Source organism: Morone saxatilis, unplaced genomic scaffold (genome assembly GCF_004916995.1).
Source record: "Morone saxatilis isolate NCDOM2014 unplaced genomic scaffold, NCSU_SB_2.0 Contig5, whole genome shotgun sequence".
In the NCBI taxonomy this organism is placed as follows: Eukaryota; Metazoa; Chordata; class Actinopteri; family Moronidae; genus Morone; species Morone saxatilis.
The window spans coordinates 386,548-401,668 of NW_023340095.1; the positions used below are offsets into that span (position 1 = coordinate 386,548).

The 15,121-nt window shown below is 40.8% G+C and overlaps 1 protein-coding gene across 2 annotated transcripts in view; it reads left to right on the forward strand.

The window, feature by feature from the left end:
* The window catches only part of pde9a (phosphodiesterase 9A), a gene marked incomplete at its 3' end in the record, with an annotated part of 27,623 nt that extends 17,352 nt beyond the window's left edge, over window positions 1-10,271 (forward strand). Inside the window, 9 exon segments of one of the 2 annotated variants that reach the window (XM_035676731.1) lie at window positions 3,664-3,748; window positions 4,123-4,183; window positions 5,337-5,411; window positions 6,980-7,066; window positions 7,166-7,270; window positions 8,774-8,856; window positions 9,506-9,662; window positions 9,755-9,868; window positions 10,167-10,271. In XM_035676731.1, coding sequence (XP_035532624.1) covers window positions 3,664-3,748; window positions 4,123-4,183; window positions 5,337-5,411; window positions 6,980-7,066; window positions 7,166-7,270; window positions 8,774-8,856; window positions 9,506-9,662; window positions 9,755-9,868; window positions 10,167-10,271 — 872 coding nt within the window. 2 annotated transcript variants of the gene reach the window in all.
* Between the last annotated feature and the right edge of the window lie 4,850 nt (window positions 10,272-15,121).

Below are 15,121 nucleotides of genomic sequence, written 5' to 3' on the forward strand. Positions count from 1 at the left end.
CTGTATGGAAGAAGACTGAAACTAGAGACTGAGACCAGAAACTCATCAGGAAACTGTTTACTGAGCTCATAAATCAACTGAGAAGTCGACTCATTTCTGCTTAAGACTCTATACTATCGGTTTGTATTGCAGGTTTGAGACTCTTCACAGACCCGGAAGCTCTGTCCATTATATATACTGTCAGTGAGTGGATTGGACTTGCAGCATCTTTTCAGCCTCATAAAGTTAAAGTTAAAGTTAAAGTCAATGCTAGATGTACCATTAAAATGCTGTCCAGGAAAAGGATTCCTTAAAGAGTGTGAACCCTGAGAAGTATGAGGGTAAAACAGGTGTTAATTCAGGAAATTAGTTGTAAACCTTCCATCTTTTTCCCTTCACCTATCCCACGTCTCTCTGTGATTGCGTTCCCTCTCTTCAGGCTGTGATTTGTCTCTCGCTGAGCTGCGACTCCCGTGTGTTAATTACCTTGCCACCTATGGAAAGGTGCCGAGGACGTTGGCGCACAAATGATGCTCGATGGGATTCCAGGAGGGAGAAACCAAGGCTGAGCATACATCATACTGATATGTTTTTCTATTACCTACCTGTGGCAGGGGATGTGTGTGTGTGTGTGTGTGTGTGTGTGTGTGCAGCAAAGTGAGGGCGAGTCCCTCAAGGGTAAAGGGAAGACACTCTAGAGCATAATGGCGAGCACGGGGAGCATCCACGTTCAAGGCCTACGAGCGCTATCTTTAATTTATCGCTATGTTTTATTTAGCAGCCAGTCAATTCAGGCCACCGAGCAACAAACAAGGTTAGTGTGAAGCGTCCGTTGTGTTTGCAGAGCTGAACTCGTTTTGTTTTTCATTCATTTTACCAGGATAGTTCGTCTCTTTAATCCTAAGAACCTGGCGAATGTAAAGGTAGTTACATCACAATACAAATATGCGTGAGATGAAAAATAAATCATGATATCGAGGCACAAAGGAAGTATGCATTGTTTCCCTTCAAAATAAAAAAATGATTCTTTAATTTGATAAAGAAATATTAGAAAATAAAATAATCTTTTTCAGTTATAATTTCTCTTCAATCCAAATCATATTGTGACTTGTATCGAATCCAGAGTGTATCGTTAATATTCAGTGTATTGTGATGTATTGGGATACTGTAAGGACAGTTGATTGAGTCTTGTTCCAAGATCGTCAAATATTGATCAAAACCAAACCAGAAGAACCACAGACTCTCTCCTGTAGTAGATATTATTGGCTTTTTTTGTAGTCATGGAAACACCTGGAATTTGGTTAAAATGACCAAATATCCTGAAAATAATCTACGTTGTCCTGGAAAATGTTTTAATCCCAGCACTCGGATCACCCATGTATTTAGTTCGAAACTCGACTGTTGGCAGTACGACGCTTCAAAGCAGGGTCGGGTCTTTTTTTACTGGAGTTAATATATAATATAATATAATATGTATATAAAGCAAAAGGGGTTGTAGTTTTTACAGTATTGATGTTTAGCTATTCATTTTATTTTTATTTATTCTATATTTTCTCAGTGTTCATTTCTGGAATTGGTTGACAGTGTAACCTATATGTTAAATTATTTAACATCTTAAGGAGTATTTAATTTAAATATTCTTTAATGAAGTTATTTGTTTAAGAAAGCAGCCTTCTTTGCAGAGTCACAATTAGTTTTAATTCCAGCTCAAATATTCACAATATATTGGTTTATTAATTCCTCTGAGATCAGTATCAGTCTTAAAACAACCCATATTGCTCTATAATGTAATACTGTCAGGATATAGTGAAAGTTTCAACAAATGTAAATATGTAAAAGTTACTTAATGCAGCTTTTATGTTTTTATGGATTTTTAACAAAAACAAAACCTCACAATTTAATATTTTTGATATTTTCTTTTAGATCCTTATTATTTTTACTATTATTGTTATTATTATTATTATGTGGATGAATAAATGCTTAAATTAGCATTTTTTTCTGCAGATTTTCATAAAATTTGGTAAAAATGTGAGCTTCATTTGGATGTAAAATGTTTTATTTTTTATTCTTATTCTTATTTTAATGAATAAGAGTTGTTTTCTCATCATCTACATTATCATTATTATTCTAAATGTGGGTGTTTTACGGCTATATCTGATGTTATTAATGGATTAATATGACTTTTGTTGTTTTTTTGTTTTTAGTTTTAAAATTGTAAAATTCTGATATGATTGACGACACTGGCTACAAACTTAAAACAGCTTAAACATATTATAAAATTAATAGTTTGACAATTAAAAGATATAAAAATTAAAAGCATAAAATACCCATCGCTAATATACGGGAACATTTGACAGCAGTGGAAGCAACGTTTTAATTCTGTAGCAAAGTTCATCCTGAGGAAAACGTGAACGTATGAACCACATTTAATCCTAATCCATCCAATAATAGTCTGGCTTCAACTCTCCACACTGTTGTTCCACAAAACGATCAGGGATCAATAAGGGATAAAGAATCGGCTGATTATGTCATTGGTATCAATAATCAAGTAGAGGACCGGTGCCTTGCTCAAAGGCCCCTCAGCAGTTATATGTTAAGTTAGCATGTTAACATAGTTATTAGTAAACTGTTGTTGTTGTTGTTGTTGTTGTTGTTATTCCAGGCACTAAGATAAACACATAAACGGAGAGAGATCAGTTTCCTGAATTCTAATTTAAAATAAAACAGATTCCTCTCTCCGAGCGGCGGGATAGTGTAGTAGTAGTTTGAGATCTGACGCACACACACACTTCACACGAGCACGCCGACTGCCTGGATACCTGGTCGCCACGGAAACAGCGTGGCACCCACACAGATCTCCGTCCTCTCATCGCTCTGGTCGCCATGGTCACCTGTTTCAGTGGGAGCTGAAGTGTTGTCGACCTCAGTCAGTTTCAGTAGGTGGAGGAGGAGGAGGAGGAGGGAGGAGGAGGAGGGAGGAGAGGAGGAGAGGGCCGATAAGGCTGCTGGGTATTGATCGATACAGAACAAATCAGCTGGGTTATTTAGCTCACACAGCCCCGCCCCCGCCCGCCACCCCGCCGGCCAGCAGCTTCCTCCCCAGCCTCTCTCTGTTTAAATGAACTCTAACATCAACAATCAGTTTCCTGTCACTGGATTATCGGATTGAATCTACAGGTTCGCCTCCAGTCATTGATCGGGCCGTCACCTGCTTTCGTCACATCACTGTAACTCTGTACTCTCTTTACTTAACCGGCCTTCACTCCTCAGCAGGCGTCAGATCCTCTCCATATCTCCGCTCACTCAACTCCTGGAACGAGCTGCAAAAGTCACTGAAACGGCACATTTTACTCCATTATCCTCCTCTAATAACTCAGTAATTGAATTAGTTTCTGATCACTTCCTCTCTGGAACACAGTACTTTCCTCTCTGTTGTGTATTTACCGTTTGAACTGTAAGTAGCTGCCTCTCGATCGGGTCGTCACTGTAAAGGAGAATTGGTTCTCTGGTTAAACGAAGGTAAAACAGAATAAAGACACCACCTTTACTGAAGCTGGAGCTGAATGGTTACTGAACTCACTTTAATGCTTTAACCAAGTTTGACTTTCAGTACAGAGTCAGGAGTAACGGTGTTAGCTTTAATGGGGCCGCCGGGTGCTAATGAGAGACTCTGTCTGTCTGCAGTGGAGGGGATGAAGGTGGTGGAGATCGAGAAATGTCGCAACGACATCAAGAAGCTCCGCGAGGAGATGGCGTCCAGAAACAACAGGTGACGACAGACACAGACAGATATTTATACCAGTGAGCACAGACTGTCTCTCACGTACTGTAGAAGCTTTAAATAGAAACTATTATTATTATTATAACAATAGTAAAAGAAAACATAAACTAGTCTGTAGAAACGTGTATTTTACACTTGTTTTGTCAATGTAAACATCTGTTTTCTCTGCTGATAAAGCCCCTTTAAATGTAATTGATAGTATTAGACCTAAACATGAGAACATGCACCAGCAGTATTAAAGGTAACAGATAACTATCCTATGTATTATATATCATTAAATGTCATATATTCATTATTATTACTTCAGAAACAGTAGTAGTGACTTTGTTTTATTCATTATTTTTCTGTGTTTCTTCTTCCAGTAACTTCCTGGAGGACAATAAAAAGCTGACTCCTCGCAGAGATGTGCCCTCTTACCCCAAGGTAAGGCTCCTACCAGGTATTGTTGATGTCAGGTCTGATTAGAAATACCAACCCACCGTGGTTCCAGGAACCCGCAGAGAACAAATGTGATTGATTAATGTTTGATTTTGTGCAGTTGGGAGGTCCATTGTTTTATAGATCAGGTTCAGTACAGTAGGTCACTGTGAGATAATCAGTACAGATACATCTCTTCTTCAGTGTCACATAATAACTGAACAATATTTAAACATTGATAAACATTATATATCTGTAAGCTACGGAAGCCCTGGAAGGCAAGTTGGGTTTTTTTCTTGTGATAATAGGTGAATTTAATTTCCATAGGAGCTTCTAAGTTATTATTTTGTATTAAAATGTATTTCACTTGCCGTTCAGGGCTTCCGTAGTAATGAAATGGTGTATATAGCAGTATAGTACCTGTAGAGTAGGTGAATAAAGGTATATACAGGTATATAAAGGTATATATAGCTGTACAGTAGCTGTATAGTAGCTGTAGAGTAGGTATATAAAGGTAAATAAAGGTTTATACAGCTGTACAGTACCTGTATAGTAGATGTAGAGTAGGTATATAAAGGTGTATAAAGGTGTATAGTAGCCGTACAGTAGCTGTATAGTAGGTATATAAAGGTATACAAAGGTGTATAATGGCATGTAAAGGTATATAACGGTGTATACAAGTGTATAAAGGTATATAAAGGTGTATAGCAGCTGTATAGTAGCTGTATAGTAGGTATATAAAGGTATATAAAGGTATATAAAGGTATATAAAGGTATATAAAGCGGTATAGTAGCTGTAGAGTAGGTATATAAAGGTATACAAAGGTGTATAATGGAATGTAAAGGTATATAACGGTGTATACAAGTGTATAAAGGTATATAAAGGTGTATAGTAGCCGTACAGTAGCTGTATAGTAGCTGTGCCCCCGAGCCAGGCGGAGGTGGACAGGGTTAACTGCGCGCTCTGTTGCCTGCAGTACATGCTGTCACAACAGACCATAGACGCCCTCAAAAAACCCGCCTTCGACGTCTGGCTGTGGGAGGCCAACGAGGTAAGACTGACCAGCTTGCTTAACCCGTCTCACCCACAATACCCCTCTCTCCTCCCCCTCCCCCCCGTCTGCCCCGTCTGCCCCGTCTGCCCTGTGTGTGTGTGTAGTACCACCTGTCTAAGGAGACAGTAGAAGCTCTTAGATTACCTACATTCGATGCTTGGCAGTGGGAGCCCAATGAGGTGAGACTCTGCTCTGATTAATGCACTGATTAACTCCTCATCAAGGTAAATTATTGCTGATGAATCAACTGATTATTGATCAGTGTATGTGCTATTAATAATGTCCTAATTGTTCAATATTATGTCTTTAAGTTATAAGTCAGAAAATGTGTTTTTAAGTGAGAGCTGCCGACTTTAATCTGACCGAACAGAAGTCGGAGATGGAGACTTTATAATTAAATATAACATAATCAATAAGTAAAATAATGAACAGGTTTGATTTTGGGCCTCATTCACAAACGTTTCACACACAAATACGGGATTCAACACATTGCAACACACAGGAAAGGTTTGAGGCTTCCCACTCTTTTTAACAAATCAATATCCAGGACCTTTCCAGGAGTTTTTCTTAACAATACAGGACAGCAGTTGCTCACAAACGCTCATAAAAGCTGCAGTTTCAGGCAAATTTATAATTAATTTGACGACAGCCCGTAAGTAACAGTTCTAATCAATATATGTGATCATTAATAGGTTGTATGCACGTAGATATTGAAGTATCATAATCTATAATATCTAATATTTAACCAACAGTCAAGTTTTAAACTAAATACACACCCAGGTTTATGTAGGTGATCTGAGTGAGGAGCTACAATATAAAGTTTATAGGATATTTAGTCATTTTAATCAATATTCAGGTTGGACTGGAAAACTACTCTAAATGTTCTTGTTTTTCCAGGTTTTCCAGGATGCCTGGGAACGCTGTTTTTACCGTTTCTGGCTTCCACCTCGAACATTATTGTTTTTTTTTTGTCTTATTTAATTAACTTGTTTTGGTTGTTTTGGCGTCGATTAGTTTGAAAGGTTCTATATATATAAATAAGATTGATTGATTGATTGATTGATTGATTCTCCGTGATACGCACATATTAGTGAATGAGGCCCATTGTCTTTTTTGTTTATTCCACATTTTCTACCCTACATTACCCACAATGCAGCTCCACCGCCGACTGTTCGGTCAGAGACTTGGTTTATGTTAGTAGCAGCTAATGTAGCCTAGCGCCTCTAGCTGCTAGCAGAGATGAGGAAGATTACTTCTTTCAAAAACTAATACTAACTTTTAAAAAATATTAAAGAAACATATTAAACTTCAACTTTTTTAGATGATTTTTGAATAAAGATAATGTAGATATTGATTGTAGTGATAGATTGTTCCAAAGAGACGCTATTGATCCGACAGTACGGAAGATAAAAGTCATGAGTTAGGTAGATGTACGAGTGTGATATATGTTCACATAGAAGTTTGAAGAGACGAGTCGCACCTTTAACACGTTACTTAAAGAATTACCAATAATTAATGTGTTAAATGTGACACCAAACCACCCAACAGAAAGAGAACACACAGGCTGCAGACATACACAGAGATTATGTTAGTATGAGTCAAGGTTTTATAGGTAAATCTTGTGCAGTGCGCTGCAGAACCAGCCCGTTCCTTCAGCTTTGTATCCATCATTACGCTGCACAGAAACAGCTTTTAGTGAATTTAAAACCTTATCTCATCACCTCCCACTGATCCTTTGCTCTAACAGATGCTGAGCTGTCTGGAACACATGTACCACGACCTGGGCCTGGTCAGAGACTTCAACATCAACCCCATCACACTGAAGAGATGGCTGGTGAGACCTGGAGCCGGTCTACATAAACTACATATCTGGATTCACTGATTTGATGCAGGTCTCACCCCCTCCTCTCTCTCTCTCTCTCTCTCTCTGTAGCTTTGTATTCATGACAACTACAAGAACAACCCCTTCCACAACTTCCGCCACTGTTTCTGTGTCACCCAGATGATGTACAGCATGATCTGCCTCTGCAGCCTGCAGGTACCCAGCTGCTCGACTCAATGACGGCTGTAAGCCAACGTCATAAACAACCTCTTAAACCTCTTAATCTTAAACCTGCCGTCTATGTAACAACCAGCAGGGGGCAATAACACACAGATACCATTCAGTCTTATGGAGAAATGAGTCGACTCTCATATGTATGTATGAGCCCTAATAATATAAGTCTCTCTATTCGTCTCCTCTCTTGTATTTTTCTCTAGTTCTCCAGTTTCTTCCCTATCAGCTATAATGTTTTTAGTTAACTATCCTCTCCCTCATATAGTGTACAAAACATATCCCATAAAGCAGGGGGAGTTACGGCGGGCTTCTATCGTGACTTGACGCTCGTGTTTCTCAGTGTCGTGATTCCAGCTTCTCAACTACGCGAAGCTCAGCATCAAAGTTGCAAACACGTGCGATGGCAGATATGGATCTCAGATTGTTCTTGAAATGAGAAAACCAAAATTAGGAAATGAGCCGTTTTCCGTTTTTTGTTTTAAATAAAAAAAAAAACAATGTTTTCCTTTTTTTGTTAAAAAAACAAATAACTAAAACAAAAAAACGACTTTCGATTTTCCATCTTTTAGTTATAAAAATACTTAAGAAATATGAAACAACAACCAATTTATTTATTTTGTTTTAAAACTTTTTTCTGAAAATTGGGAAATAAGCTGTTTTGCATTTTTTGTTTAAAATAAAAAAAGCAAAATCTGCCAATTTTTTGTTTAAAAAACAAAAGTGTGACAATTTTTTGTTTTTAAAATAAATAACAAAAAACAAAAAATGAAATTTTCCGTCTTTTAGTTTTGAAAATAATTTAAAAAACATGAAAAAACCAACTTGTTTTTCATCGTTTGTTTTAAAACTTATTCTTCTGTTATTTTGTTTCTAAAAAGAAAAACGACATTTTCTGTCTTTTAGTTTTTTCTCATTTCAAAACAATAATCTGTTCCCTCAAATGGTTTTACAAACATATTTTATTGTTTATCTGGAATACGAGCCGCCATTAACCAACAAGGCGGCGAACGTAACGCCAAAACACCGACACACCGACACAGTGACGCCGTGGCCTTTCGTGGTCACACAGGCTGCATATTCATTCTGGAGTTAACAGCACTGAAAGGTCAACATGCTGAGATGCTTAAATGTCATGACATTTAACAGCATGTAGACGTTCACATTCACCATTAATCTGCTGCTCAGGAGGAGTCGTATGACCACAGTCTGCTGTGGCTCTAGAGGTGCATTATGGGAAATGTACAGGTAGGATCCAGAGGTTTTTGGAGCTTAAATACTCAGGAGGGAAAGTCGGTATTTTGATCTGTTGCTCGTAATGTCCCCAGACTTTATGGAACTGTAGAAGTTAATTAGTGCGGCACTTCAGATTATTTTATTGATTCATTTAATTAGTTGTTTGTTCCATAAAAACACATGGTTTCTGAGTTTGAGACTTAATTGATGCATTAATTAATTAATATAAATATGTTTGTGTTCGTTTTCTAGGAGAAGTTCACTCAGGTCGACATCTTGATTCTCATGACAGCTGCTGTGTGTCACGACCTCGATCACCCCGGATTCAACAACACGTAAGACACGCACACGCCTTCCTTTACGCCTCCTCCAGCAGCGTTCCCACACGTCCTGGAAAACGTGGAAAACTCTGAATTTAGAGACGAGTTCCCAGTCACGGAAATTGATTAAAATGACCAAAAATCCTGGAAATAATGTGTTTATCTGGAATATGTAAATATCATATTAGCTCCTCGTCTCGATCGCTAGTGTTTAATTTTGTTTGAAACAGTTTGTGGGATAAACTACAGCAACATTTTTAGCGTCCAGAAAACAAGTCTTTTTAGGGTTTTACTTTTCAAATGAAAAAAAAAAGAAAAAAAAACATGTATAAATATGTTCAACAAAAAACTTTTTTTTTTCTTTATTTTCCAAACAAAAAAAGACACGTAAAAAAGGTAATTTGTGTTTTTTTCTGTGATAAGTGTAATTTGAACTGTGCAGTTAAACAAGACGTGTTTATATAACACATAAATGGAAAACAGGTTTTTTTTTTCCATTTTCCATTTTTATTTTAAAACAAAATTTATTTATTTTTTGGTTTTGCTTTTTTTTTCAAAATAACTTTTTTATTTTAAAAACATTTTTTGTTTATTTATTTTATTATTTTATTTTATCTGTCTCTGTCTCTCTCTCTCTCTGACTCTCTCTCTCTCTCTCTCTCAGGTACCAGATCAACGCCAGAACGGAGTTGGCGGTCCGCTACAACGACATCTCCCCTCTGGAGAACCACCACTGCGCCGTGGCCTTCCAGATCTTCTCTCAGCCCGACTGCAACATCTTCTCCAGCTTTGACCCAGAGGCCTTCAAACAGATACGACAGGTACGGACGCACCTTTTACCGCCTTTTACCACGTGACCATGCAGGTGTTTAAAGGTCCAGAGTTTGACATCCGTCCCCGTTCACGCTTTCAGGGAACCATCACACTGATCCTGGCCACAGACATGGCGCGACACGGTGAGATCCTGGACTCCTTCAAGCAGAAAGTCGACAATTTTGAATACACGGACGAGGAACACCTCACCTGTGTAAGAACACCTGCACGCATTTCACTTATTGGTGCAGTAAAAAGTACAATAATTCCCTCTGAGATGTAGATTTTTATTTATTTACCACAAAAAACGTCTTTTTATTAACAATTAGTGAACAGATTGTAACGTAACTTAAATATGGTCCAAATAAAATGTAGGAACATAGCAGATAACGCTAACTGCAGTTCACTATTATGAAACTACTGTATGTTTCCAGCGTTGGTGTATATACGTACGTTGGTAATATAATAACCCTCTGTTCATGGTGACCTTTGCCCTCGGACCCTCCCTGCAGCTGAAGATGGTGCTCATCAAGTGCTGCGACATCTCCAACGAGGTGCGGCCCATGGAGGTGGCTGAGCCGTGGGTCGACTGCCTGCTGGAGGAGTACTTCATGCAGGTGGGGCCACCAGAGTGCTGAAAACAAACTGATATCAGTGGAGTCACTGACGTTGCTCCACAGCCTCACAGATCCACATTCTTCATTTATGTTTCATCTTTACTACGTTGGTCGATTCTGTACACACAGTATCTACTTCCTGTCTCTTCCTGCAGGTTTCCTCCATTTATTCCCAGTTAAAGGGTCCGACAGTTAGCCAACGTTATCACTAACAAAATACACAACTATATGTTAGTATAGCTTCCCCAGCCAATGTGATCCATGGTACTAACTGTATTATTAATGAGAAACTGTGTCCAGTAATGCTGGTGGTAATTGTGTCTCCGTATAGAAAACCGCAGTGAAAATGTCCTTGTTAAGAAGGATAAAAAACGCCAGAAGGATTAGGGTTGAATTCGGGTACCGGCACCATTTTTGGTCCAATTCAACGACTGGATATTTGGTATAAATAACTTTTACTTATAATAATCAACATTTCTGCTCATTTGTGTTGTTTTTAACCACAAAAAACCTCAGAAACATTTTAAGGCCAAAACTTTATTTTTCTTCTGTATCTAAAGTCAGACTCCATTACGATGAGACTAACTATCTTATGCTATTAAAAACATCCCACCATAAAGGTTATATACAAAGTTCACTTGCCACTAGATCTTGCATTAGAGCATCTCAGACCAAAACTATGAGACAGAAACAGAATAAAACTCATTAAAGCGTCTCTGTTAGTGTTTCCAACAATCACCAACTCTGGTTTGGTGGAAATAAATCCTTAATTCACCGACGTAGATGATAAAAACAGCAGTTTTCAGTCGGAGCAGACCCCGGCTATGGAACAAACCACAGAGAGGCTGCCGATACAAACACAGAAAGAGGAGCGAGACAACCATGTGACTGTGTATCTTAAACAGTGGATGGTAACAGGTACAATGTATGACCAGCTTCTGATTATTGATTATATATAGAACATGTTTATACACTGTTTAATGATATAGATTACAGATTATAGATGTTGTTAATGGTATATATATTTTATGTGAACAATTACTGAATGAAGTGTCGTCCATCAGCAGATTTTCCCACAGCTTTATTATTTCTGTCCACAGTCACATGATCAATGCTCTCTGGAGATACTCTGCAGCCCATTGTGTCACTGTGTCTGTGTGTGTGTGTGTGTGTGGTGTGTGTTAATGATACCTGACTCTGTCCTGACAGGCTCAGCTACAATACCCACATTGTTTCCTTCAGGTTCAGACAAGAAGCTACAAGCTACGAGACAAAACTATCTGATCTGACGTCTGAAAACCTGATCCTACCACACACACACACACACTCACACACACACACACACACACACACTGATATTAAACATATGAAGCTTTAACAACCTCAGTAGCAGCGTTGCAGTCGTACTGACAGGAGTTATGGAGGTTACAGATTCCTGAGTCGTGTAATATTCAGAGTATGTGGGATCATATTAACACACAGTAGCAGCCACATGTTCACTGTAACACGACTCGGGCCTCTCTGTCTCTGGTTACCACGGCGACCCAGTGTGTGCATAAATCACAGTTAGCAGTGTCTGTGGTTAAATCCACCAGTGTGAGGACGCAAGGATTACCCACAATGCCTCAGTGTGTGAGGTTAAAGTTTAAACACCAGAAAAGAGATTTCTAAGGCCCAAATATCTGCCACCTGTCAATCAAACCGCCCCCCTCCCTCATACCGCCCATATCATTAACCCCGCCCCTCCCCCACAGAAACAATATGAGGCACACACACACACACACACACACAGTGACCCCTCCCCTCATGTGGCCCCTGTTGGCCCCGGGACCCCGACTGGCCCTCTATTATCTTCAGTCCTGTCAGTCATCCAGTGAGGACGAGGATCATATTCACAGAGAGAAAGTAAACAGTCCTGGAAAACCTGGAAAATCTTATAATGTTCAGGTTTGTAAAGTACTGGAAAGTCTGTGAACCAGAACCAGAACCGCTGAGAACCAAAGTTTGAAAACAACCTTGAAATACAACAGAACCCAAATATCCTGGAGAAATATCCTGGAAAAGGCTTTTAAATGTGTGTTTTGTGAATCCTGGATAAGTTCTGAATGTGGAGTGGTGGCCTCCTTCAGCCCCCCTCCCTCCTGGTCTCATGAGGATTTAGGAGTATCAGGACTCAGAGGAGGTTTTCCTGCCAGCTGGCAGCCTCTTTATCACTTCTATTAAGTGTGAGTCCGACCCGGTGCTGGCTCAGAGCCGCCACGGCCGGCTGCCACAACGCTTCACACTGAAATTATTAAAGCTGCTGCTGCTGCTGCTGCTGCTGCTGCTGCTGCTCTGGGATCAGCTTACACACTGTACACTCCTTTATACTGACAGGAAATAAGACCCTCATCTCTCCTTCATCCCTCCTTCATCCCTCCTTCATCTCTCCTTCATCTCTCCTTCATCCCTCCTTCATCTCTCCTTCATCTCTCCTTCTATCTCTCCTTCATCCATCCTTCCTCTCTCCTTCATCCATCCTTCCTTTCTCCTTCTATCTCTCCTTCCTCTCTCCTTCTATCTCTCACTGATAATTAAACCCAGTTTACTGTTTCTGATGAATATGAAGTCAGTTTCTGCTCCTGTCAGTGAAAACAAAGAGAAACTTGTGAGCGGCTGAATGGTTTCTGATCGGGTCGGACCAGATCCAGAGGATTGTGGCTGCACGTTCAGCCCGACAGTCCCCCCGAATAGAAAGCGTGGGGTTGGGATTAAAGAGCGGCGGACTTTGAGGACGAGGAGAGGAAGAGATCCAGGACCTACAGCTGGTCCTGGATGATATAAATGTATATGTGTGTATAAGATATATAAAGAACTTATGTTACTCTGTGTAATGCAGAGAAATGGGCCTCCATAGAGAAACACATGAACATTTTTCCAAGTCAATCCAATAATTAAGGTTGGGTGGGGGGACTGTTAGCCTAGCTTAGCACAAAGACTGGAAGCAGGGGGAAACTGTTAGCCTAGCTCCATCAGAAGATAAAAGCAGCTCCCAGTGTGTGTGAGGGTCACAGTTACTGGTTTCACTGGTTGGAAACCTGCTGCTCTGATAAACTAATGACATTATTGACCTTCGCTCTGCTTCCTCTTCCTCTTCCTCTTCCTCCAGCTGATCTGCTGCAGTAAAGCTGATTGGCTGCTGTAATCTCTGTAATATGATGTGAACGAGGGATTATCACCGCTGTCACACTCATCACTTTTTATTTCTCTGAAAGAGGCAGGATCTTTCTCCTCCTCCTCCTCCTCCTCCTCCTCCTCCATCAGCGAGGAGGTCTGAGCTCTGTGACATCACATTTACAACCAGGGTGGGAAAGTAAGTGAGTACATTAACTGAGTTACTGTAGAAGCAACAAAAACAACCAACTGCAGCCGTATTCTGGATTCACATGAAGTTCCCATGATATGAACACTGAAAACACTGAAAACACTGAAAACACTGAGGTAAACTGTGTATCTGCATCTGAAAACAAACAAACACACTCTGACCTTCTGACACGACCCCGCCTCCTGAATCACTACGGCAACCTCTGAGCCTTAACGAGCTCTAACGAGCTCTAACGAGCTCTAACGAGCGTCTGAGGCAGAAACAAAACTGATCCAGCAGACACGATTTCTTCTTCTTGTTCCTCTTCCCTCCTCTGGCTCTTGCTCAGTGTAACAGGCGAGCGGACTTGAGCAGCTTTATAGCTCGTCAGCTCACGGTGGGGGCCGTGGGGGCAGAGTTTATTGATTTGGTTTACTCTCAGTCTGTTTCTTTTCTTAAAGTACTTTTGGCTTTATTCGACAGAGACAGCTGAAGAACAGACAGCAGACGGATTCGAACCTGCAGCAAGGACTCTGTTACCATTGGAAGCTCGCTTTGACCACTCGAGCTACCGGGCGCCCTTCTCTTCCCTTCTTCCTTCCTTCCTTCCTTCCTTCCTTCCTTCCTTCCTTCGCGCCTTCCTTCCTCAGTAGTGTTTGTTTGTGTTCGGTCCACACTCGAAGCACCGATCTGAGTTCGTCGCCGGTGGGAACAAAGCCACGTGATGTGCAGCAAGGGGCAGTGAGGCTCAGTGAAGAAGGGAGGAAGTTAAAGAGAGGGAAGAGGAGGAGAGGAGGAGACGAGGAGGAGGAGAGATGTTGTGTTGGGGCTGGAAGGTTCTCCGGGGGAGGGGACCATGGGCTGGTGTTTGATTGACAGGGCAGCTCCGCGGCAGTTTGTAGACGAGCTAACAGGGAGCGGACGCGGGTCCCGGGGGCGGACAAAGAGTGGAACTTGTTACCAGAGCTGTTCAATCAGAGACGGAGAGAGTGGGTGTGGTGTGTGTGTGGTGTTGTGTGTGTGTGTCAGGAGAGAGTGTGTGTGTGTGTGGTTGTGTGTGTGTGTGTCAGGAGAGTGTGTTGTGTTGGAGAGTGTGTGTGTGTGTGTGTGTGAGAGTGTCTGTGTGCGCTTGTGTGTGTGTGTGGTTGTGTGGAGCGGGTTCTTGTGTGGAGAGAAGGAGACGATTGTGTGCGGTGAGAGTGTGTGTGGTGCTGTCGTGGAAGCGTGTGGTCGAGAGGAGAGAGAGTGTGTGTGTGATGTGTGTGATGTGCCATGTGTGTGTGGTGTGTGTGTCGTGATGTGTGTTGGAGAGAGAGAGAAGTGTGTGTGTGTGTGTGTGTGTGTGTGTGTGTTGTCGTGAGAGAGAGAGAGTGTGGTTGTGTGTGGTGTCGTGTGTGTGTGTGTTTGAGGAGAACGGAGGAGAGTGGTGTGTGTGTGTGTGTGTGTCGTGTGTTGTGTGTGAGAGAGAGGAGAGAGGAAGATGCGAGAGAGAGAAAGAGAGACGAGA